Below are 27,530 nucleotides of genomic sequence, written 5' to 3'. Positions count from 1 at the left end.
GATTTTCAGCGAACGGGTTGAGCAACAAAATCGTCATTATAGCAACTAATTAGCAACAAATAAGCAACAAATTCTGGTGTTGTTTTTTTTTAATTTCGCTAATTTTTCATCGCCAGCTTTACGTACCTGTAAAACCGCATGGCACAGCTAATCTATAAAATACAAAATATGAATCGCCAAATGTGTTGCTTAGTGGTTAGCATAACTCGAGAACGGCTGAACTGATTTTGTCAATTATTTTTTTATAATATTCCTTGTAATAAGAGGATGGTTATGAAGACCAAATGTAAGCATGTACCACGGGCGAAGCGGGGGCCGCTAGTGTTAAATAAGAATGTCGAATATATTTTGGTTTGTTTAGTTAAATCAGAACATCAAAGCATCTCGTAAAGTTAATGTAAGCTGTGAATAAAAGGACCATAAACATACTGAGGACTAACTCGTGTTTATGGCCTGCTTTCGTCGAGATAACGCTCAGCCTTGCAGGGTCGTGAACACTTTAATTGCAGTATTCTTTAATAGTATGTCATGAAAGTTAATTACGCGTTTAATAAGGTAGCTCGTAATGAGATCAAGAGGTTGGTGTTTATTTTTTTCCTTTTCGGGGGAGGAATTTGGCGGCTTTTTTAAGAATGTCATAACCTTTCATCAATACTAATATTATAAAGCTGAAGAGTTTGTTTGTTTGTTTGAACGCGCTAATCTCGGGAACTACTGGTCCGATTTGAAAAATTCTTTCAGTGTTAGATAGCCCTTTTATCGAGGAAGGTTAAAGGCTATATATCATCACGCTACGAGTGATACGACCAACAGGGGTGGAGCCACGGGGGTGAAACCGCGCGGAGCAGCTAGTTGTTATTATAAGCCGTCGTGACAATCACATGTGACACTCATATAATATGTGAAGAGGAAACATATCGACAGACAGATAGAGGTACTTTCGATTATGATGTAATTTTATAGCATTTATAAGATAATACAAATAAATATAATGCATGAAAGAACTTAAAAATAACTACCTATATAGATACTTTTGATTCAAACGATAAAATAGACCCTTGTGCAAACATTATATTATTCTGAACACAAACTCAATACATTTGACTTGGAATAAATATTAAAACGGACCTTCAACGCTCTTCAAACATAGTCTCGGGGGAACGTAACTACATTGGAGAAACACTACTTTATATATTTTCTTTTAAGACATTTTATTCCAGTAACTATTCAACATCTAAGGTACGTATGTATTTAGTATTGTTATGTTATATCTATAATAATATTATAAAGCTAAAAAAGTTTGTTTGTTTGAACGAGCTAATCTCAGGAACCACGGGTTCCATTTGAAAAATTACTTCACTGTTAGATAGTCCGTTTATCGAGGACGGCTTATAGGCTATATATTATCATCACGCTAAAGTGCGTCACACACGGTGAAGATACTATAATATTTTATATTACAGTATAATAATAATTAATTAAAATATTTTATATTACAGTATACCCGAAATTTTGTGGGTCATTTGTAACAGGATGGCGGTTCTACAGGGGTCTTAGTACGCAATGACAAAAAGAAAAATGATGGTCAGAACGCTGATACCGGATACCTTAAGATACTGTAATATAAAATATTACAGTATCTTGAGATAGAATATTATAGTATAATCACAGTATTACCATTATTTCCTACAGTAAGGAATCGCCTTTGATGTCGCGCGATGCCGCCGCCAGCGTAGGTAATTACGCTGCCACACGAAAATACGCTAGGGTTGCAACAAATGGGAAATAAAACAATTATGATCACAGAACAAATATACTCTAGGGAGATTATGATTATTAATATTATGATGAAATCTTTATTCATATGTACATTCAAAATAATTGCGATTATTAAATCTGATGTAATTATTTGTTCATAAATATATAATTACAGATATTGCACTGCTAAATATTATTTACGTGGACACTTTATTTTTGGATGTTCTTAACCCAGTTGTTACTATCGTTCTTTTAAAAGGACGCACCATAAATAAAATTATTATTAACAATGAGGGCATTTTTGAAAAAAATGTTTATATTCATTTGGTACCTCACGGTTGTAGGAATTGGAAAATTAAAGTGTTGTGTCGTTTTATAACAGTGGTATATTTTTAAATTATTTTAGAATTTTTGCTATTTTCCATTGATAAATCAAGTTAAATGTATTATCAATAAATTACAACAAATTACTTGATTTATTTTAAATACACGTAATTTGAAACGTGTTTTATCAGAAATATATATTACCTACTATTAGATTACATTTTATTTGTGATATTTATGCAGTTTTAATTGCCGTTCTTTTAAAAGGCCAGTAGTAATATGTACTACTACAGAGTACTTTTTTGCGCATGCACTCTTTGAAGAGCATCACAGCATCGACGAAGCCATGGTGCCCTACTATGGCGGCCATCCATGCAAGCAATTCATAAGATGGAAACCGATAAGATGGGGGTATGAATTTTGGGTCGGAGCGACACGGTTAGGTTGCATAGTTTGGTGTGATCCATATTCCATACCAAGGACAATCGAATGATGTTGGTAATCAAAACAAATACCAAAAGCCTCTGGGATTGGGTGCAAGCGTTGTATTACAGTACGTCGATGTACTGCGACAAATATAAGGCAAAGCTGCATTCCATTTATTTTTTGACAACTTTTTTACGTCCATTCATCTCATTGATGAACTTCGAGTACGAGGAATAAAAGCTACTGGCACAGTACGTGAAAATCGCGTCGCGAAATGCCCTTTGCCTGCTGCCTTTGAGATTTGTAAAAGACACCACAAGGTCAAGCATCAATCGACCAGAGCAGAACAAATTTATTTTGCAAATGGAATGGTAACAGTGTTGTGACTGTTGCATCAAACTCTGATACGATTCAGCCTGTGTCTACGGTAAAGAGATTTTCACAACAACAGAAGAAAAATATAGTTGTCGTAAAAAAAGTACGAGAAAATGGGAGGGGTGGACAGATCCGACCAGAGCATCGGTTTTTACAAGACATCTATCAGAGGCATGAAGTGGTATTTTTCTTTGACTTGTCATGGACTAGATATGGCAATACATAATTCTTGGCAAATATTATATAAGTAAAAGGGGGCCATTATGATTATCTCCACATTCGTAGAAGTGTTGGAACTGCTCTGCTCGAAACATATAAGAATGAGGAACGTAAAGGTGATAGAGTTTCCGTGAAACCTCTGGATTTGATGGAAAAGATCACATCATTAGGTACAGAGACAAGCAGCTTCGGTGTATAGAATGTCACAAGAAAACCAATTTCTATTATCCTAAATGTAATGTAACCTTGCATCCTAAATTATGTTTTGAAAACTTTCATATTGCTACATAAATATATGTGAAATGTATGTTGTCATTTTAATATCATAGTAGTACATATTACTACCGTCCTTTTAAAAGTACACCATTTTCCGAGATTTCCACAATAGATAAAATTTTTATACTATTTTTCCAGTTAAACTTTTTGCAATATGGACACAATATGTAAATTTCACCTTAATATGATAACAAAAATTGTTTCAGTAACATCTGGGTTAATTGTATATTATAACATTTAACTAAGTAATGCATTCGCATTGGGCTGTACAATCTGATTAGAAAATAATGAGGACAACATATACATAGCTTTGATTTTAATTCAACAGATACAATTAATACAATCTTTCTGAAATATTGTTTCCTTCTGGGATTTCAATGTAGATTTACATCCGTAAACCGAACAGTTTGTGCGCGCCATAATAGAATATGTAAGTACCTATGTATAATAAAATTATTACACAAAAAATACGACTGCGTCATCCTTTCGCGCTAGGTAAAGCAAACTAAGCGTGTTTGCTTTACGCGGCCCGCGTCGCCCGACCCCCGCCAGTTCCCCTCCGTTTCTCTGCACAAGTACATTCGTCGCACTACTGTAGGAAATAATGGTAATACTGTGGTATAATCTAATATTATGAGCGAAGCAATTCGGGGAAAACCGCAGGGCACAGCTAGTATGTTATTTTAATTCTATTCTGGATATAATATAAGCTGTTAAATTCAGCATTTAGTCGAGTATTGCTCTTATTACGAGTGCTATTGTCTCGGTATAAGTTACAATATTAAGTTCAAGCATTTCTCTAATTGCTTGATAATGCTACTATTACAAAAATGTTTCATTTTAATTATTATTTTTATTTTAATACCTACCTATATTTCACAATTTTTGCAGATTTTACTTAAGCTAGGTTATCCTTTTACTACATTTTTCACATGTTCTTATTATTTCAAATCTACGCAGTCTTTTAAGAAATTATGTAACTGTTTGGCTATTCAACCTAGCAAAAAATCTTCTACTTAATCAAAATATTAAAAAGCAGTTCATTAATAATAAGCGAGGCATTTATCGACTATGTCAATCAATAAAACAAATATTTACCTGACCACATCACTATTATGAACATAATGCTGAATACCAGCTTCGTCCAGTCTTGCCAAGAACTTTTCCATATATTGTGGCCTGACCATGATATACGCATCTTTGACACCAGGCAAGCCAGCGCGCCATATGTCTAAATCCAAATCAGTTTCTAGTTCTCGTATTAGTTTAATATCATCTAAGTTTCGTAATACCACACCGTGTACTGTTGATCTGGAAATATACATTAATAAATATAAATTATCTATATAAGTATTTATTTAAAACTAGCAGTCCGCCCGTGGTACATATTTACGTTTTCTCTACGTAAAAACCATCCTCGTACTTCAAGGAATATAATAAAAAAAGAATTAACGAAATCGGTTCAGCCGTTCTCAAGTTATGCGCTTACCAACACATTTTGGGATTCATTTTTATATTATAGATTATATAATATGTATGTTGATCAGCCATCTGGTTTCCATAACACAAGCGAAATCTTAGTAAACAGATCGTGCCGTGTGTGAAAATTGTCGTGAAATATTTATTTATTACATATTTAATATGTTAATTTTCCTATAGATATACCTATAGGATACTAGCGGTCCGCCCCGGCTTCGCCCGTGGTACATATTTACGTTTTCTTCATAAAAACCATCCTCGTACTTCAAGGAATATAATAAAAAAATAATTATCGAAATCGGTTCAGCCGTTCTCGAGTTATGCGCTTACCAACACATTTTGCGATTTATTTTTATATATAAGATTTATAGGATATTTTCCTTAAGAGTATACGTATGATAATTGATACATATTGTAAACGTAAACGCAAAAGAACGGTAAAAGAATAAAAAATAGTCAAGTTCGTTAAACCGTTAAGGTTGATGTTCCGACCGTCCCTCCATACATTTTTGATTACCTCTAAACACTTAACACAGACACTATTTCTTTAAAACTAATCATTTTATCACTTCTCTATAATGAAATGTGTGCGCGTTCGACCTTTTTAATCAATAATTTACAATATTTACTTAGAAAAACAACAGTAAAATACCGGAAAAATTTGACACTTCTACAGTAGTGTGCGTGACTTTTGCCAAGCGAAACATGACATAAAGCACGACATCTAGCGCATAGACTATATACTTATTACAGATCTAGCGCGTCAATGTCTAAACGAAAGGCGATGTATAGACATTGACGCGCTAGATGTCGTGCATTCGCGTTCGTTATCTTATGCATAATGAGCATAATTCTAATAAATCAAAGTTCTGTGTAAAAATTGAGTAATTTCATTTCCAATCGTTCAAAGAAAATAACAATAAAATAAAATAAAACTAATGACCTTAGAAACTATGTTTTTTTTTATTTATTACTCATTATTGTTCGTCCGTCGTAGGTCTGTAAACTGTATTGTAAACTGAAGGTAAATGGTACTGTAGGTACTTTAGTTCGGCGTCGTCGCTCGTCGGCTTGATATAAAATTACATTCTTGATTTCATTGACACGCGCTATGATTTGCGCGCGGAATTTCTTGTGTTGTGAATTTATTTTTGTATGCTATGCATTTTAATTGATTCAAATTGCAATGTTTCTCTAGTATGCATTTGAGACTATATTGTAAATTGTAATAATTGATCGTGGGTATAGTAATTAATTATTCTAATAACGCAATTAGTAATATATGTATTTTCGGTGGGATTCAAAACAAAAAATTGGCCCGTGATTTTTATGAAATTTCACCACATTGCAAATCACATCAATCATAGTTCATACACATGTATGACGAAAGTGATTAGTATTGTGGCTAACATTGACTCATCAGTTCATCACTGAAACCAGTGATAAATCAGTACCTATATCATATTGTGTTTGAATATTTTTAAACAATGATATAAGTATACAATTATTATAAATCGGTAAACTATCAAAGTAATCACAAACTTGCAAACATTGGTAAAATGTCCAGTAGTTTATGAGCCTATTCATTACAATCAAACAAACAAACAAAGTTTTCCTCTTTATAATATTAGTGTAGACAAACACTATGAATACGATCACGAATGCAAATTCGGGGATTTTCTAATTATTGCTAAATAATAATTGAATTCGTTTTGAAATACTCTATAATTTTTAGTGTATAAATAGACATTTATAATGTGGTGCTCATTTTTTTTGTACTGCTAACGCTATTGTAGGTACCTATTTTCGTTGTTTTATTTCAAGTGAACACGGTTATACAATTTTGTCACGAGCCGCCTATGATTGTAGGTACTTTTGTTAGGCTCCTTCGTCGTCCGCGTCGGCTCGAAAGTTCTTGATTTCATTGTCACGCGCTATGATTTGCGCGCGGATTTTCTTGTGTTGTGAATTTATTTTTGTATTATTATTATTTTTTATTTATTTTTTTATTTTATTGATTCAAATAAAATATTTCACTAGTATGCATTTGAGACTATATTGTATTATGTATAATTTATCGTAGGTATAGTTATTCTTATAACGCAGTTATATTTTCGGTGGGACAATTTGACCCGTGATTTTTCTGAAATATCACCACGTTGCAAATCACATCAATCATACACACGTATGACGAAAGTATAGTGGCTATAATTGACTCATCAGTTCATCACTGAAACCAGTGATAAATCAGTATATCATATTTTATTGTGTTTGAATATTTTTTAAACAACGATATATACAATATTATTATAAATCGGTAAACTACCAAAGTACTTCCGAATTTTCAGACAGACAAACAAGTAGGTAGTTTGAACACGCAGTTTTCTTATATTAGTAGCAAAAATCAAAACCATAATATTATGTTTACCTACTATATTTTACTAAAAGTCGAGTGCGTCGAAATCGTAAATAATAATATGTTTTTCACCTTCCTGGTTATTTTCCCATAGTAAATAGTGTTTTAGGTTTGTTGTTGTAGGTAGGAATAATAATAATTATTCTTACATGTTGGTTATGAAATGTATATTGAAATAATTTACTTTTACAAATCATTAGTGATATAAGTTTTGAGTGAAAATGCTTGGATCAGCATAATATTATATGGTACTTCAAATACATGTTTTGATAAAAAAAACAATAGTGTAATAAAATAAAACTGCGTTTTATTGTAATCAATGTTGACAATTTTAAATTCCAAAATTATTGATCAATAAAATAGTTTACACCAACAAATATAACTTTTATTTTTATAACAATCGTTCATAATATAAACCGTAGCAGGTGGCGTTTTGAAGTTCTGTCTACTCATACAGAAAAATGGAAAACTTGTTTTTTTTGTAAACAATTTATTACTCATGTTGTTTGGCAACTCGAAGCGTGGTCGTCCGTCGTAGGTACTTTTGTTCGGCGTCGCGTCGTCGTCCGCGTCGGCTTGATATAAAACATTCTTGATTTCATTGACACGCGCTATGATTTGCGCGCGGAATTTCTTGTGTTGTGAATTTATTTTTGTATGCTATGCATTTTAATTGAATCAAATTGCAATATTTCTCTAGTATGCATTTGAGACTATATTGTAATAATTGATCGTGGGTAGGTATAGTAATTAATTATTCTAATAACGCAATTATATTTTCGGTGGGATTCAAAACAAAAAATTGGCCCGTGATTTTTATGAAATTTCACCACATTGCAAATTATATATTATACAATTACAATTACAATTATTATAAATCGGTAAACTATCAAAGTAATTACAAACTTGCAAAATATGCTTTTCCGAATTTTCAGACAGACACACAATTTTATTAGTTTGTTTTAGCAAAGTAGGTACCTATACCTATACGCTTACGTCGCGCGTCGCGTCGTCGAAAACGGTGCGCCCAGAAACAAACATACCTAATTCAGTTACAATCCTTTTTTTGTTCCGTAATTTATTGTATTTATTCTAATACGATTTTTTTTATTCGTCGGCCAGTTCTACTAGGTATAAAAAGATAAAATTGAAATATAATTATTGTAGCGACAGCCATATTATGTTACTATGTTTTCGTAAATATGTTTTTCACCTTCCTGGTTATTTTCACATAATCTTATTCTTATATATAAAAATGAATCGCAAAATGTGTTGGTAAGCGCATAACTCGAGAACGGCTGAACCGATTTCGATCATTCTTTTTTTATTATATTCCTTGAAGTACGAGGATGGTTTTTATGTAGAGAAAACGTAAATATTATGTACCACGGGCGAAGCCGGGGCGGACCGCTAGTATATATATATAAATGAATCGCAAAATGTGTTGGTAAGCGCATAACTCGAGAACGGCTGAACCGATTTCGATAATTCTTTTTTTATTATATTCCTTGAAGTACCAGGATGGTTCTTATGTAGAGAAAACGTAAACATGTACCACGGGCGAAGCCGGGGCGGACCGCTAGTCTAATATAAAAATGAATCGCAAAATGTGTTGGTAAGCGCATAACTCGAGAACGGCTGAACCGATTTCGATAATTCTTTTTTTATTATATCCCTTGAAGTACGAGGATGGTTCTTATAGCTAGAGAGCTAGTTAGTTTAGTTTTAGTGCAGTGGCAGTGTAAATGTTGTTGTTGAGGTTATGTAAATTTAACACTTTAGTTAACTACCAAGATAGGCCAGTAGAAATCGACACTAAAAAACCCTAAATTCGCAAAGCACGATGTAGATTTGAATTTTTGGAATGTTGTTTGGATCAGTTAGGGTGATGTAAATCCCAATTTGCAACTTCGAAAAAGTTGTGCTCGCTGCGCACCACGTGATAAACTGCGAAAATTTTGGACTTTTTTCACTTTTTGCTCTAAAAGTCATAAACTATGCGTTTCCGACAAGTATGATTCGGTACATAAATTAAGGTTATTAAATTTGCAACAATTTAAGCCTAACCGCAGCTCTCTAAACCTTATAACGACTAAACTGTGGCCATTCGAAGATGGTTCATTTTTCCCGAAATATTGAAATTTTTAGTTTTGCTCCCGTTTGAAGCAAAATATTGGCAAAAACCGCTCGTTCTATGAGAAGTTCGTATAATAAAGTTGTAGTGCATTTAATTTTCTTTCATAAGAGCATAGAACAAAGACTGTGAGACAAATAGTTCACTCACAATATCTGAAAAACAAAAAGAAGGTAGAAATAGATTTTTAAAGAATTGAAACTGAGGGCATATAAAATCATAAAAAGGATAATACTTTTTCATTTGCAGAATAGGTAATTAACAAAATTACAAAGATAATTAAATTTGCAACAATTTAAGCCTAACCGCAGCTCTCTAAACCTTATAACAACTAAGCTGTGGCCTTTCAAAGATAGTCAGTTTTTCCCGAAATTTTCAAATTTTTAGTTTTGCTCCCGTTTGAACCAAAATATTGGCAAAACCGCTCGTTCTATGAGAAGGTCATAAAATAAAGTTGTAGAAAATTTAATTTTGTTAATTACCTATCCTGCAAATGAAAAAGTATTATCCTTTTTATGATTTTATATGCCCTCAGTTTCAATTCTTTAAAAATCTATTTCTACCTTCTTTTTGTTTTTCAGATATTGTGAGTGAACTATTTGTCTCACAGACTTTGTTCTATGCTCTAATGAAAGAAAATTAAATGCACTACAACTTTATTATACGACTTTCTCATAGAACGAGCGGTTTTTGCCAATATTTTGGTTCAAACGGGAGCAAAACTAAAAATTTGAAATTTTCGGGAAAAACTGACTATCTTTGAAAGGCCACAGCTTAGTTGTTATAAGGTTTAGAGAGCTGCGGTTTGGCTTAAATTGTTGCAAATTTAATTATCTTTGTAATTTTGTTAATTACCTATCCTGCAAATGAAAAAGTATTATCCTTTTTATGATTTTATATGCCCTCAGTTTCAATTCTTTAAAAATCTATTTCTACCTTCTTTTTGTTTTTCAGATATTGTGAGTGAACTATTTGTCTCACAGACTTTGTTCTATGCTCTAATGAAAGAAAATTAAATGCACTACAACTTTATTATACGACCTTCTCATAGAACGAGCGGTTTTGCCAATATTTTGCTTCAAACGGGAGCAAAACTAAAAATTTCAATATTTCGGGAAAAATGAACCATCTTCGAATGGCCACAGTTTAGTCGCTATAAGATTTAGAGAGCTTTAATTAGGCTTAAATTGTTGCAAATTTAATAACCTTAATTTATGTACTGAATGATACTTGTCGGAAACGCATAGTTTATGACTTTTAGAGCAAAAAGTGAAAAAAGTCCAAAATTTTCGCAGTTTATTATTTGCGTATAATCTTTTTTCCTACTTTCCCAAATTTTGTAATTTTGTTAATTACCTATCCTGCAAATGAAAAAGTATTATTCTTTTTATGATTTTATATGCTCTCAGTTTCAATTCTTTAAAAATCTATTTCTACCTTCTTTTTGTTTTTCAGATATTGTGTGTGAAATATTTGTCTCACAGACTTTGTTCTATGCTCTTATGAAAGAAAATTAAATGCACTACAACTTTATTATACGAACTTCTCATAGAACGAGCGGTTTTTGCCAATATTTTGCTTCAAACGGGAGCAAAACTAAAAATTTCAATATTTCGGGAAAAATGAACCATCTTCGAATGGCCACAGTTTAGTCGTTATAAGGTTTAGAGAGCTGCGGTTAGGCTTAAATTGTTGCAAATTTAATAACCTTAATTTATGTACTGAATCATACTTGTCGGAAACGCATAGTTTATGACTTTTAGAGCAAAAAGTGAAAAAAGTCCAAAATTTTCGCAGTTTATCACGTGGTGCGCAGCGAGCACAACTTTTTCGAAGTTGCAAATTGGGATTTACATCACCCTAACTGATCCAAACAACATACCAAAAATTCAAATCTACATCGTGCTTTGCGAATTTAATGTTAATTTCCACTGGCCTAAGATATAAAGAAATGAGGATAGGACACAATAACTATTGGTTGAGGTATTTATAAACTCATAATATAGGGTAACGGCACCAGTGGTCAGCCAGGCACCAGTGATCAGCCTATTGCGTTGTTTATTGGCCATAAATATCGCTATAATCAAAATAACCAAATCACGCGCACTTAAATAAAAGCTCTGTTTCGTTATTGGTTCATGAATCACGCGATAGGAGCAGCAGGGGGTCAGGGGAGAGAAGTAAACACGTTCGTACAGGTGCTCTCCGCCGACAAGAGCAGAAGTGTCATGTCTGCAATATTTTTTGTTTCACGTGGTGCTCTTTTGAAAGGTGAGAAATAACATATTTTAGTATGAAATGTGATTGTGTTTTATAGATAATAACTTTATAGATTAGTTAGAGCATTTAATTTTATGAAATTTGATAAAAAATATTGTTTTTTTACTTAAAAATTTGAGGGGCTGACCATTGGATACTGATTTTTTATGAAAGATCCAATGGACAGCCCCTGGGGCTGATTACTGGGATTATTCCTAATTGTTAGAAAACCCAGTGGTCAGCCGCATTTCAAAATATTTTTTTCAAGCGGCTGACCACTGGGTCTCAATCTGTGGTCTCAATGATCCAGTATTCAGCCACGATGTTATTGAAATAATATTTTAAGTATAAATGCGAATGTTTGTGTTTGAATCTATAAGTAATACTTCATGTTAGTTAAGTTTTACCTGAAATAATGGTATTCTGTGTATTCATATCCAAAAGTTATTATTTTTCCCTTTTTTTCTAGCTAAAAATGCCGCCAAGACAACAGTATCCTCCAGAGAAATCCTCCGAAAGAGATCCTCCTGTGGTTGATTATAATTATATATATTGTGGATTATAGATGCATCAATAATATTATTATAAACTAAAATTGCTGATTTCTTTAAACGGAATTATTGCTGTTTTTATGATAAATAATAAGAAGTTCCTAGAAAATAAGAAGACACAAAGAGATTGTAATAGTATGTTTAAAATAATATTTGTATTATGTGCGATATACATTTTTTTGTGCTAAGTGAATCGTTGCTTTAAAAATGTGATTAATATAGTTGATTTTGATATAACATTGTTTATTTTGATCTCATAATTAGTTATACTTACTAAAGGCTGAACACTGGGTTCAACAAGGCTGTTTATTGGTTTTTAGAGGCTGTTCACTGGGACACTGGGCCATTTTTTGTTTAAAATTAATTATATATTTTACTAAGAGAATTATTGTTTTTGATAAACGCTGATTCGAAACTACAATAAACAATAAATCCATACATGTTGTACGTTTTTTTATTCGACGATTGTTGTAGAAATGGCAATTGTCAAAACTTCAAAAAGCTGTTATGAGGCTGACCACTGGTGCCGTTACCCTACTTTTAAAAAAATTTCTAGAATTAAATTAGAACAGCTGATTCAAAATAGCCTAAAAAATCTTAATAATAATAATTACGCTTCACAGCAAGAAGAAATGTACCATATGTACCCGCACAAAGTCGATATTGTGTTGCCTACCGTTCGACTCAATGGCTAGGGTTGTAACTACCTTTAATAATTATTACCAAACTAATAAACCGAGTGATGCGAAATAACCATAATTCTTTTAGAGTTTGATAAAATGATCAGGCAGGTATTTTCTTTAATCCTCTGAATTCTCGGTTACTAAATTGTATCGTTGAAATTATTCTTAATCGCGTAAATTTAATAAATAATCATATGGAAAACACTTTTCATTTGTTTTTTTACTTTCACGCCCAACTACTATACAATAATTACGTTGTTTCGGTATTTTGACGAGAAAACGCAGGAAACATCCGTTGTATCATTTTAGATAGATTGTATATTTTGTATCTGTAGAATTGAAATCAAAGCTATGTATATGTTGTCTCCATTCTTTTCTTATCGGATTGTTGATCCCAATGCGAATGCGTCACTTAAATTTTATAAAAGACAATTAAGAACATCAAAAATAAAGTGATACGTAAATATTTCACAGTGCAATATATTATGTAATTAATAATAATTATATATTTATGAAAAAATAATTACATCAGATTTAATAATAGCAATTGTTTTGAATGTACATAATATGAATAAATGATTACATCATAATAGTAATAATCACAATTGTTTTATTTCCCATTTGTTGCAACCCTAGCATATTTTCATGTAGCAGCAGAAGTACCTACACTGGCGGCGCGGCGGCATCGTGCGACATCAAAGGCATTGCCTTACTAGGTAAGTTTATAATGACTCATTTCTTTTATTATATAATTTACGTTTTACTTTTACAGAATCCGATTCAATGGATTATGAAGACGAGTCACACAACGCCATACGATAGTGATGATGAATGAACATTTCAATAAATGCATGCGTGTTTTTTTATGTTGTTTTGTAATTGTTAATTGTTTCTTAAATAAAGAAATAAACTAAATATTTAAATGATGATTTGTTATTTGCAACACAACTTTATATTTGAGATTCTTTACAAATGTATATTTAGTTTTGTATCATCAAATTTATAAATTTTATTCCATAGTTTTCAAAATTAAATGTAAATGACCATAAAAACATTAATAAAGTAAATCATTGATGTAAGGTCAGGGAACGTAATACATATATACATCTGACCATGTAGAAGCTAAGTCTTGTTGACTGCTGAAGTCTGTAAAGTTTTGTTGTCTGCTGAAGTCTGTACGCAATGAAAATGTCTGCCGTTTCGAAAATAAGTTTTTAAGACCCTAATAAATAAAATATATGAATGGCAGATCTGGTCAAATACTTTCAAAATTGTATTTTTTTCAGCACTTTCATAAGTGTCTGCCAGAATGTTATCCGCGTGATAATGGTCTGCCATTGTTATTTTCCGATAGTAATAATAATCTATTTTCAAATATCAAAATGGCAGACGTGGTCAAATGGTTTCAAAGTTCGCCAAAAATTTCCACCTGTCTTACCTAAGCGCGCGCCCCGTCCACCACTCTGGGCTTAGTGACTCCTCATCTCATGTATAGTAGGTATAGGGGAATCAACACACAAAAATCCAGATCTGGTCAAATACATACAGGTAGCTTTGCGCTAGCTCTCTAGCTATTACTTCTTATGGAGAGAAAACGTAAACATGTACCACGGGCGAAGCCGGGGCGGACCGCTAGTAAATAATAAAATAATAAATAGTGTATTAGATTTGTTATTGTATCTTGTATACCTACGAATAATTATTCTTACGTCTTGTTGGGAAATGTTCAAATACCTACCTATTGAAATAATTTACTGTTACAAATCATTAGTGTTATTAGTTTTGAGTGAATAGGCATGGATCAGAAATTCAGAATATAATATGCTACTAACTACTCAAATACATACATGTTTACACAACAAACACCACTGACCTCTATAACTATAAGTTATAGAGGTCAGTGACCGTCAGTGACAAACACTATGGATACCTACGCTCGCGAATGCAAATTCGGTGATTTACTAATTATTGATACCTAGTCATTGAATTCGTTTTGAAATAGCCTGTACTTTGTAATTTTTAGTGTTATAGACATTTATAAAATGTGGTGCTCATTTTTTTGTAATAAATCATCCCGAACGCTATTGTATTTTCGTTGTTTTATTTCAAGTGAACACCTATACAATTTTGTCACGAGCCGCCTCTGGCCTCTGGGTGAAATAAACAAGTCAAATGATTTTTGTTCTAATTGTATTTTGGTAGTAGTTTGTTTAGAATTTACATTACCATTGTTTAATTTTTATTTTGTATTTGCAGTAAAATAAAAAGATGAAAAACTTCATTAGGTATATTGTACGACACCTCACTCTGAATCGCGCTAGCGAAATTTTTTCGTTACAGAGCACATATACAACTTTCGGACAATCTTCATTGAGGTCGGCCGGCAAATCGAGTATGTCGAGAAACTTCACTTATTCGATGGAGGTATTCTACCTTCCTTCCTCCACAGTTGTGGGACCCCGACGTGCATTGAACACGCAGCTTTCTGATACTAGTAGCTAAAATCAAAACCACAGATATGTCTGTGATCAAAACCATAATAATATTTTTACCTATTATTTTACTAAAAGTCGAGTGCATCGAAATCGTAAATATGTTTTTCACCTTCCTGGTTTTTTTTCCATAGTAAATAGTGTTTTTGATTTGTTGTTGTATGAATAATTATTCTTACTTGTTATGAAATGTATTTTGAAATAATTTACTTTTACAAATCATTAGTGATATTAGTTTTGAGTGAAAATGCTTGGATCAGCATAATATCATATTTGCTACTTCAAATACATGTTTTGATAAAAAAAAAACAATAGTGTAATGTAGGTAATAAAATAAAACTGCGTTTTATTGTAGGTAATCAATTTTGACATTATTTATTTCCCAAAATTACAATAAAATAGTTTACGCCAACAAATATAACTTTTATTTTTATAACAATCCTACTTCCTACTAATGCGTAAGTTTGTGAGGATGTGTATGTGTGTGTTTCACGCAAATACTACTGAACCGATTACAATGAAATTTAGCACACATATAGAACGTAACTTGGACACATTGAATAGGTTTTATCCCGGAAACCCCACGGGAACGGGAACTATACGGGTTTTTTTTTGAAAATGCGGGCGGAAAGCTAATCGTTCATAATAATATAAACCGTAGCAGGTGGCGTTTTGAAGTTTTGTCTACCCATACAGAAAAATGAAAACCACAGGAGATTGCCCAAGTGACTATGGCACTTGGTATCGCAATCAAACTTATTGTGTCAAGATGAAATATAGCTCAATTTAAAGCTTGATGTTAGTACTTTTAGATATGATTAAAGTTTTTATGTAAATAAGCCGCAGTTCGCGACAATAAAAATAAAACAATAGTTTTATTCAACACTTCAAAAAACTACTTAATCGAGTTTAAACTAACGATGAACGTTAAGTTTTACATTTATTACATAGGTAATATTTTAATTTACAAGACAAATGTGAAAAGTAAATCGTAATTTAAACATTATTTCAAAATAACATCGAACAATGCGTCGAACACATTCATTTGACATTTCAAATAGAAACTATGACATATGACGTTTGCAAGAGAGATAGATATAGGTATGTGTCAAAACAAAACTTTTACTTTTATTTCTATTTATTCGGTATAATTACAACTTAATAGTGATAAATATGATCATTATAAATACAAATAGGAATTAACAATATCACGAACACGTGACACAACTAGTATTTTACCGATTCCATACGTAGTCATACATGTTTCAAAAGAAAAACTTTTACTTTTACTATTATTTCAATTTATCCGGTTTAATTAAGACTTAATATTGATACATATGATCATTATAAATACAAATAGGAATTAACAATATAACGAATACGTGGCACAACTAAAATTTTACCGATACCACCCGTGGTCATTCTCCTTTGTGGGTCATTTGTAACAGGATGGCGGTTCTACAGCGAAAAAAGAAAAATGATGGTCAGAACGCTGATACCGGATACCTTAAGATACTGTAATATAAAATATTACTAGATTAGATAAAATATTATAGGTAGTATCTTCACCGTGTGTGACGCGCTTTACATTCACGCCATCTAGAGTTAAATCTTTATCATTTTTGTATACGTCTGTGTGTGTAAACGACCCTGTATGCAATGACAGATGTTAAAACGCATAATTTTACCGAATTGGGTGGATTTTAAGGCAATGATATAACATATTTCAATAAAATATAATATTCAGTAACCGCCATGACTATTCCTAGGTTTGATGACTATTCCAATTACGCAAAAACTCAAATAAACTAGAAATGTAGAATTCAGCGCCATCTAGCGGGATATTGGCTGGGAACAGATCGTTGCAATCACCTTAAATAAATTCTTGTTTCTTTCAAAACATAGCTACTTTTAAATTAATCCCCTTTGTATATTGGCTTACATACAACAGATTAGTTACTATACTATAGATTTTTTTAAGCTATTGCATAGCTTAGAATTTGAGAGCGGCGACCGAATGTAAAAATTCCGTAACGAAAAAACCTAACACCAACCGGCACAGCGATACGATGCTATGCAATAGCTTTACCGCGGCAGTCCTCGAGTGCCACACATATTTTTTACTCATAAACAAGATTATATTAAAAGTTTTACAGTTTAAACTATTTTTCCTTAATGTTATGTTCAGTTTTTTTTTTTACTTCGGATCAATTTACTTATACATTGCCAAACAAAATACGGAAATAAACAAAACACGATAAAATATTGATGGAAAAGCTAAAAGCAAAGTGTTCCAAAAGTTATTTTAAACATTGAAACAGTCAAACAACTTAAGCTGATTCTGTCAGACGAAAGACGACTTTTATGTTTTGTTTTGTGTTTCCTTAGAACAACGTGGATTTTAAATTACAAGAAAAATACAAACATATAATTGAATAAAACTATAAACACAAAAATACTATTTTCCCGTAATAAAATTATTTGAGAATACTTTTTGAAGTGAACGTCTACTTCTTTAGGCGCATTGAGAGTAAAATTTCAAGGTCGCGTCATGGAAATACCGTCACGTTATGGAAGGCATCGATTTGGGTATCTTTGAATCTTGCCAAAGAAGTTTCACTTCTGACACGTGTGCTCGGCACACACGCTCTTTTTTTTTCTATTTATTTTCATTAAATAGAATATTGACTATAATAATATAATATTTTGTTAACTAATTTAAATGGAATTTATGATAAACAAAGAAAACATGCATTTGAGGAAGATAAGACTTAATTAATCGACTTGTTGGATATTATCATTTTGACTCTTATTAATTAAAGGCAATATCTGATGAATATAATTTATTAGGTACTTAATATTATTGAAAAACATCTAGCGATTTTTTGTGCTTTACCTAGAAAAGCACTTTCCGAGTGCCTAACATTGAGATAATATTACTACGTATGGAGGAGACACCACGAACAAAATCTGTGCGCCATTTTTTTGCTCTAACTAAGTTTTAAAAATTATTATCTAGTTAGGTACTTACTGATGAAAGTTATTCCTTTGCACTTTTCCGTATTATTTGTGCAATATCGTAACACACCCGAAGGCATATTAGATGCGTTTCACTTTAAAACAAATAAAAAATGAGCGTGCAATTACGCCATATGGCGTATGTTGTGCGGAACATAAGTGATGTAGGCGGTGTCGTCTCCATATATATATTATGTATATATCTCAATGGTGCCTAAGGGCTCTCTCTTACGAGTAGAAGTTATTAAAAATAAACTTATTTGTTTAAACATTTTTTACTCTACTAGCACAGATAATAATATGTACTGTACAATTATTAAGCCTCGTACTTCGTACTTTGTTTAAAAACAATTTTACGTCATATTGATAAATAAATAATAATAATAAATAAATATTATAGGACATTATAAATAATAATTTGCTTGATAATATTATTTGAGGAAAATCTCTAACACAAATTAATTTGGGGACTGATATGAATGAACTGAATATGGCTTATATAAAATTAAAATATCTAGAATAACATATAAAACTTACCCAATATACTCTTCATGTTTACAAAAACATGCGTGGATTAACACAAAAAGTGTAAATAATATTTTAAAGTCCATCTTGCTCGATGGTAATATACTAAATATTGTACAATAATATCAAAACGCCTATCAGCTTAATCTAATCATGGTGTAATCTACAATACTCATTTTATTTGATACTAGCGGTCCGCCCCGGCTTCGCCCATGGTACCTACATGTTTACGTTTTTTTTCATAAGAACCTTCCTCGTGGAATAGATTCCGCGGCACACGCGATGCTAGAATTTTGATTAAGGAATTTTTTACACCTTGGGTTACATTATTGCATTTTTGGTAAGGATCTCTAATTTAAATGCAATATAGCCTATGTTTCTCAGTGAAGATGCAGCTTTCTAATGGTGAAAGAATTTTTGAAATCGGTCCAGTAGTTTATGCGTGAAAACCATACATACATACATACATAATTACAAACCTTTCCTCTTTATAATATTAGTATAGATAATGTGCTTGCCTTATCCTCAATTTCATAATAGATTTTGTGGATACTAAATTGATAATGAAATTTAAAAAGTGATTAATCCAATGCTAGATTTTAATCTTGGCTCCGATCTAGCCTATGAGTTACTGTATTTAATTTATTAATCTGTTTGGTCGAAATATTTTTTATAATAAAACCAAAATTTTCGACAAAAAAGTTCCTACCATTTAGGATTAAGGATTAATCTATCTATAGTAATTATTAGTTAAATTTGGTTTTGTATTATTTTGTCGCAAAATGAACCGAAAAACTGCTTATTTTTGTCAGATTCGTAAACGCGTCCTTAAATTTACTCATTATCTACCTAAGTTGGATGAAAACGGGAGATACGTTAAATCAAGCACTAATTTTATAGCAATTGTACCTGTACTTTAATATAGTAAACTCAACCTACTGTGTTCTATAATTTAGTCAAAAGCGTCGAAGTATTATTATTTATTACAAAAACTCTTCTTTATTTTATTTTTACTATAATATACTAGTTGTTTGAAGCGTCGACCGGCTCCGTCGCAGGCCTGGAAAAATTGTCTATGTTCAAATTACGAGAAAATAATATACAAAAATCTGCTGATAAAAGTAATCGCATAACAGCTTCGCATAATTTTCCAGTTTATCTTAATAAAATAAATCTAATTAAATTTGTATATTGTAGTTTAGATCCACCTCTTTCCATTTAGAATCTATATATTTCACAAAGAAGTCTTACTAAAAGAATCCTATTTCCTTTGCCTCATCGTAAACAGAGGAAATTTGTGCATTTATGAGGCTCGTAACATTGCACGTCACCTGCCACTGAATAACTTAGCAACTCGTATTGGCAAAAGTTAATTTAGCAGTACATTACCGGTAAGTCGATCGAGGTTTACCGTACGCACATTTGAATAAGGGCTGAGACACACGGTGGAAATATATTATTTAAGGCTGCAGTCTAGCAAAATTGCGTTTTCAACAAGTTATTTGACAATTTTTTCCCGGCTAATGAAATGATAAACTGAATTTTTTTTTCTTGTTTATCAATTAGTGTTATATACGCAATGCGCGTGAATTTTTTCACATTTATAAAGTTACTTTATGTTACCTTAATCAGGCCTTCAAGATAAGTCTCTTTCCCCCAAAGACATTTCGAGCTAAGTTTGTGCACTCACTACGTTGCAACCGATTACAATTTACACAATCTGATCAGCGCATTATTATCCTTATATAGTCGTTATTAAAAACTGCTGAATACAATTGCCGAAAAACTTATGATTTTCTTAATTAGAACGTTATAAATTCATTAAATTTCCCATTTTTTGCCTTACAAAATCTATTGATAAATACTGCTAAAAGTTATTTTTTCCATTAATTTATTCGAGTTGGTTGAAGACCAATGAGTATTAATCCTTTAAAAAATTTTTTTTTTTAATTTTGATAATTCTTTAAATATTAAAAAAATATTTAAAATAATTAGGAAAAATCCTAGCGAATTTCTTTAGTCGCGCTCCTTGGGCCGGAGCGTTCTGACGTGTGCTCTACGCTCGATTTTCCTTCATACCGAAGTGAAAGTTGCTCTACTTCATTAAATTTAATATTTTTGTTAATTGATTATTTTTATCTTAGTTTTGTGCAAATATTCGTATTTTTAAACATTTCATTTCGATATGGAAAATAAACGAAAAAAATACGCGTGTAACTACTAGAAAAAAAATTATCTTCGAACATAAAGTTAATGAAACCAAATAGATTGCAAAGGTGATTGGCAACAATTTCTTTATTTTACGGGGTTTCAGTAGAGGGATGTATATTTCTTTAAAACTAAAGTAAGCTCATAAATTTTCTTATAATATAATTTTTTTGAAGTTCCAAAAATGTTTATTTTTCGTTTGAGAAATACGAAATATAATATAAACTTGTCAATACAAGTTTATATTATACTTGAACTTCCCAAGTTCATCCGGGGAAATCCCCATACGGGGAAAATGATTTGTTTACTCCTAAATTGATCCGAGGTGTTTTAATTTTTTCTTCTAGTCATTTTCAACGTAGCGGCATTTTGTTTGATTATTAATTTTGTAACTTAAATACAGGATGTTGGTTTTATATTCTGATCTTACAGACGCGCTGACAAATTTAGTCCGCCATTTCTAGTTTAGTCTACCAACTCTAAGTACCAATATTAAAACGAATGGATTATCATCACATCATCAAAACTCAGACGTAATGGAAGATCACAATAACATAGAAAATTCAGTGGGTGTTGAGAACTAAACAAACAGAAGTAACAGAGACGCGAAGAATAAAAAAAGAGGACGAAAACGATAATTCGTTGATGCTTTCCCTTTTCGACGTATTGTTAGGGTACATCACCAATCTGCAAAAAAACAAAACTGATGATTCCCAATTGCTGATTAAAAATGAAAAACAAATAATCGACAACAGTGGTGAAAATTTGCTGATCACAATGAAACATCCTTCAGTGGTAGCAGATTTACTCATTTAAAATGTATCGGTGAACAGCGTAAAGGAGATGAGGACAGGAAAACATTATGAATGTGGATGGTGGATTGTATACAGGGTGTAATCGATAAGGCGATTATGACGTTATTATTGCAGGTATCAAAAAACTTAAAACTGATATCGAAATTACTTTACCTAATGAGCAAAATGACAATAATAACTTTTTAAAAGTATAACGAGAAATATCTAAAAAATTTACTATATACACTCCCATATCAAAAAGGGAAAATGGGACTAGTAGAAGTTAAATGTCTAATTCCGGCAAAAGACATGAATGCGGAAGATGCGGTTAAAACAAATTAATATTTGAAATACAATGCAAAAAATAACACTTTTGTCATAGATAAGAATCATGACTATTTTTTCCAAATTCAGGGACAACTAAACGTTGCAGAAGCAGAAGTCTGCTTGTTTGCTGTTTGGACTGGAGTGAATCATTCGTTAAAAATAGAATATATAAAAAAGTATGTAACGTTTAGGCAAAATAAAATGATGGACCATTATCAAGATTTTACATAAATTGCCTACTGTCAGAATTGATTGATTCGAGACTTCAGCATTCGATGTCCATCAAGGACCCATCCTATATCATTCAAGCGATTGAAAAAAAAGAGATAAATCCAGTGCAACCGATAAAGCATCAAAATGCTAGCAAAAGATTTATTAGGTTTATCAATATAAATCTATATATTATTATACATAATATAATAAATCTGTAGAAGACGCGAAGACTGACATCCGCGCGGACGGAGTCGCGGGCGGAAGCTAGTCGGAAATAAATATCTTTTGTTTTCATTTGTGTATTTTTCTATTTAATAATTTTTTAACAAAAACATTACATTTTTTTTATTATATACAAAATTTGTTTATCCGTTTTATTAGTTAAACTGAACAACTTTCACTAAGAAACTTAGGTCGAAAAAAATGTATAGAGTTATGCATTTTGTATGGAAAGCTTATTTTTTTTTATATTTCGTCCAAATTTCTTTGTAAAAGTTGATCAGTTATATAAACATGAAGTTGAAGATATCAATAGAAAGTATTCGCAAATTTTGTGTACTGATAAAAAAAAATCACCCGGTGTAATTTTCACGAAAATTGTTTCAAATTGTCATTTTTGGTACTTATTACGAATATTAAATTATGCATACGAATGATTTAATTTTTAAAAATTAAGTGGAGCAACTTTTCCTTAGTACATTTGTATTATTTACATATAGGATGACAGGATGCATTTGTTTGCACTACTAGACCAAGCCCTTAATATGCCAAAAAGAACATAGTTGTTCCCAGATAGATTTGGAAATTGAGAAGAAAGATCGAAATCTAAATTTTGAAAAATGAAATGTGTGAAATGAAAATCATCAACATTACATTTTAAATGTAGTTACGTGTACGTTTGAGATCTACACGAGAAGAAATATTGAAGTTGATCTTCATTCAATTTCATTTTATTAACTTACTAGCGACCCGCCCCGGCTTCGCATGGGTGCAATGCTGATACTAAATACACTACAGAAAAATTGTGAACGTTGTATAGGTATAAAAATATAGCGGCCCGCTCCGGTCTCCGGCATCGCACGGGTAAATACATAGCCGGGCGGCCGCAAACGCTACGTCCTGCAATTTTTAAATCTGTAATATCTTCGAAAATATTCACTTAAATCATACGGTGTAAAGGGCCATATAGATCTATATTAAATGAACAATGTATCCATGGTATTTAATTGGTTAAGGATTAATGCTGTATTGGTTAAAATCGCTTCGAAAATTAGCCATTATTGGTCGTAAAAAGTAAATGACAAAAAAAAGTTATTGTGGGTTATCCATAAGAGATAGACATATACCATCGCGGACTTTTCTGTAGACCTTTTCAATGTGTATAATACTTAGTACATTATTTTGATAAAACTCGTAGGGTTCAGCCTGCGTTTGCAATGTAAGCGGAATAAATGTAATTTTTTACGACATCACATTAGAAACCTCAAAAATAACAGTACTTCTCCACTACTTAATGGATCTTATTATACATATAAACCTTCCTCTTGAATCACTCTATCTATTAAAAAAAACCGCATCAAAATCCGTTGCGTAGTTTCAAAGATTTAAGTACAAAGTACAAACACGTACAAAGGGACATAGGGACATAGGGACATAGGGACAGGGAAAGCGACTTTGTTTTATACTATGTAGTGATTATAAACATGTATTATTTGATGGATTCAATTTTACTGTCTTCTCCATAAAAGCATTAACTATTGACATTCACTTATATGATTGGCAAAGGTATTAGTTTCCATGGAAAGTCAACCACTACAGCTTTTATTTCAGAGTTTTTTAAAGTGAAACTTTTATTACATCGTCTCAAACTTTTTGGTCTGTGTAGCGCATGTCGCGTGACGATCGGCTGACGAGTAGGTATAAAGCAGTTTTCGGAACCGTACGATAATTATCGTACAAATACGATAATTTTGTGCCTAAGTTTCACTTTTACCGTGGTTTCATAAAACCACACAACATTTTTATTTAATTAAAATGAAATGAAAATTTATTTGTCAGTCTTACTTGATACGGCTATAAATAAGAAGTTCAGAAGATAGATGAGGGGCATTCTTGTACCTGAAAAACCAAAGCGTCCTGCACTTGATCGATGCAAGGAATCAATGATAGGAATGGATAGCTCTTGCAAGATTGATATTCGCATTTTCCGTATACCAATACTAGAAAATAAAAGGGATAATTTTTACTTAAACTAGAACTTAAATTTTTACACACAATTTAAGACGTATAACTATAGAGTTCGTATTTATATGCATATATTAAATATTGAGAAATTACAGATTTAACGCATTCAAAAGGCGTAATAGTCCAGTCTGTGGGGAAATGTAAAAGCCTCTGCTCTACAAAAGGTGGCGTAGAAAATGTTTTGAAACAATATTGTTTAGGTATGAAAGGTTAATAAAAATCCAAGTTTTCGACCTTGACGGACCCAGGCGCTAGCCGCCATCTTGAATTAAAGGTGCTAAAATTAGGTATATTTTAAATAACTTCTCAATTGTTTACTAAATCACAAAAGTGTCTATGAGGGGTTCAAAGAAGACAAAATTACCTACATTTTTTTCATACATGATTATTCTGTAAGTCTTAAAGGTAAAAAGTTACAAGCGACGGAAATAATAATATTTACAGAAATCATATAATTTTAATTTTGTTTAAAAATTGTGCAGCAATCTTTTTTTATTCTTTTTGATGGCCCGGGCTGGTTAATGGTGGCTTCTTCATTATCGTCGCTGAAATTTTCTGTTTCATTGTCTGTATTTTTAGTTTCCAACCATGAAATTTCGTCGATTAAATTTACTTTTTATTGATAACTTTACGAATCGTTCATATCGGATATCTTCTAAGGATTCCTTATCCATGTCCCCTCCGTAAAAAGTTACTAGAAAGCGTGCTCCAGCGTCTTCGATTTCTTCTGGTCATGATGACGAAATTTCATGGTTGGAAACTAAAAATACAGACAATGAAACAGAAAATTTCAGCGACGATAATGAAAAAGCCACCATTAACCAGCCCGGGCCATCAAAGAGAATTAAAAAAATGATAGCTGTACAATTTTTAAACAAAATTAAAATTATATGATTTCTGTAAATATTATTATTTCAGTCGCTTGTAACTTTTTACCTTTAAGACTTACAGAATAATCATGTATGAAAAAAATGTAGGTAATTTTGTCTTCTTTGAACCCCTCATAGACACTTTTGTGATTTAGTAAATAAGTGAGAAGTTATTTAAAATATACCTAATTTTAGCACCTTTAATTCAAGATGGCGGCTAGCGCCTGGGTCCGTCAAGGTCGAAAACTTGGATTTTTATTAGCCTTTCATACCTAAACAATATCGTTTCAAAACATTTTCTACGCCACCTTTTGTAGAGCATAAATACCTACAGACTGGATTATAAATAGATAGTTTGAATATAATTGACATGTGGCAATAAATACAGGAAAGATTGAGTTTTACATCGTTTGAAATATTGTATCATTTTAATATCCTGTGCATATTATATTACCGAGAAATGTTATCTTCAGAAATAAAACCAGTTAGCTTTAAAGTAATCGTTCAGTAAAGATGCTGTTTGTTAGAATCGAATTTAAAATATGATTGACTAGAGGATATTGCATCCTGTTTCTTGTTTAACAATCTTTTTTTTTTGCTTCCTAGAAATTGACTTATAAAAAAAAGTTATTTGAAGATTTCTCTTATAACCGACTTCAAAAAACAAAAAGTAGGAGGTTCTATGATCGCCTGTTTGTACTTTTGCAACCAACTTCAAAAAAAGTTTCTCCATTCGAGTCTATAATATTTTTAGGTTTGTTGCCTTTCGACTGGGTGAACCGATTTTGATGGTCCTCTTTTAATTTGAAAGAAAGTGCCGCAGCCATACGGTTGGACCCATTTAAATATTCTGCAGTTCTGACCAACAGTAGACATTTGGATGCGATTTAGTTTTTTGTTAAAAAATAATTATTTTTGTAAATCCTACGATATATTACTTACTTACCCATATCTTATTTCAATATACAGAACATGTGCAATACATCACTAGGAATTTGTCTTTGCTTAATAAAACAAATACGTACATAATGTACCCTAGGCCTAACCCTTGAGATATATTGCGGTTAATTCAGCCTTATTTATGTCGACACAAAAGTGCGACACACTTTTACGCCCGAACTGGATTAACTTTCCCTTTCACTTATTTTGAAGGGGTTAATATATTATTATAGTACCATAAACTGTAAGTAGTGCAAAATAGCACCTATACAAATATATTATTCCTTGCTATAGTCTGTGGTATACATATAAAAACATCTAAAGTAGGAAAAATTAGATTCTAATTACGCGTACTGCATTCATGCCTTATAGCATAAGTATACGTTTTGTGATTGAAAATTTTAACTAGCTTCGGTCCGCGACTTCACTCGATCGAACTACATTTACCTGAAAATTGATGACTAGCAAAATCGGATCATAGAAACTTTACCGCCCATTTAGACCAAAAAATAACGTGATATTCAATTTCAATTACATATCTATAAATCAGTAAAATAATCATCAGTTCAGTTTTCCGTCTTATATTCAAACTAGCCTACCGCCCGCAGCTTCGCCCGCTTTGTCTAAATCCTAATAAATTATATACTAAAACCTTCCTCTTGAATCACTCTATCTATTATAAAAACCGCATCAAAATCCGTTTCGTAGTTTTGATTTAAGCATACATAGGGACATAGGGACAGAAAAGGCGACTTTGTTTTATACTATGTAGTGATATTATTAAGATCTTTCTTCAAAATGAAAAACCATCTTCACGGAAGTATAAATTCATGACAAATATCACCCTATTTTAAAGAATAGGTACATATATCGATAGTCAAACTTTCAGAATAACCAATAGCATCCCGAATTTGTTTGCGCAACCGGAAAAATAACGAAATAAAACGTACATATCCACATAAATTCCTCTAAATCAGATGAACGTGCCAATTTATCAGCGA

At 31.9% G+C, this 27,530-nt stretch overlaps 1 protein-coding gene and 1 long non-coding RNA gene across 2 annotated transcripts in view; one reads left to right on the top strand and one right to left on the bottom strand.

Moving 5' to 3' along the window:
- LOC149479091 (carboxypeptidase B-like) overlaps nucleotides 1–19,030 on the bottom strand; it is a 28,213-nt gene extending 9,183 nt beyond the window's left edge. Inside the window, exons 1-2 of the mRNA XM_089708858.1 lie at nucleotides 18,948–19,030; nucleotides 4,477–4,689 (exon numbers count right to left, since the gene is read on the bottom strand). Coding sequence (XP_089564984.1) covers nucleotides 4,477–4,689; nucleotides 18,948–19,021 — 287 coding nt within the window. The 5' untranslated portion in view covers nucleotides 19,022–19,030. The remainder of the gene's footprint in view (nucleotides 1–4,476; nucleotides 4,690–18,947) is intronic.
- On the top strand, nucleotides 11,596–12,655 carry LOC149479092 (uncharacterized). The gene is made up of 2 exons (XR_016317314.1): nucleotides 11,596–11,678; nucleotides 12,136–12,655. It is a non-coding gene; the product is annotated as an uncharacterized LOC149479092 (long non-coding RNA).
- Nucleotides 19,031–27,530: the final 8,500 nt, after the last annotated feature.

The sequence above is a fragment of the Colias philodice genome, chromosome 21 (genome assembly GCF_061535455.1).
Source record: "Colias philodice isolate Cphi_HAF_F1 chromosome 21, ilColPhil1 Martin Lab GWU primary, whole genome shotgun sequence".
Lineage (NCBI taxonomy): Eukaryota > Metazoa > Arthropoda > Insecta > Lepidoptera > Pieridae > Colias > Colias philodice.
Note: the sequence above shows the minus strand (reverse complement) of the source record. Positions and strands in the feature narration are given on the sequence as shown.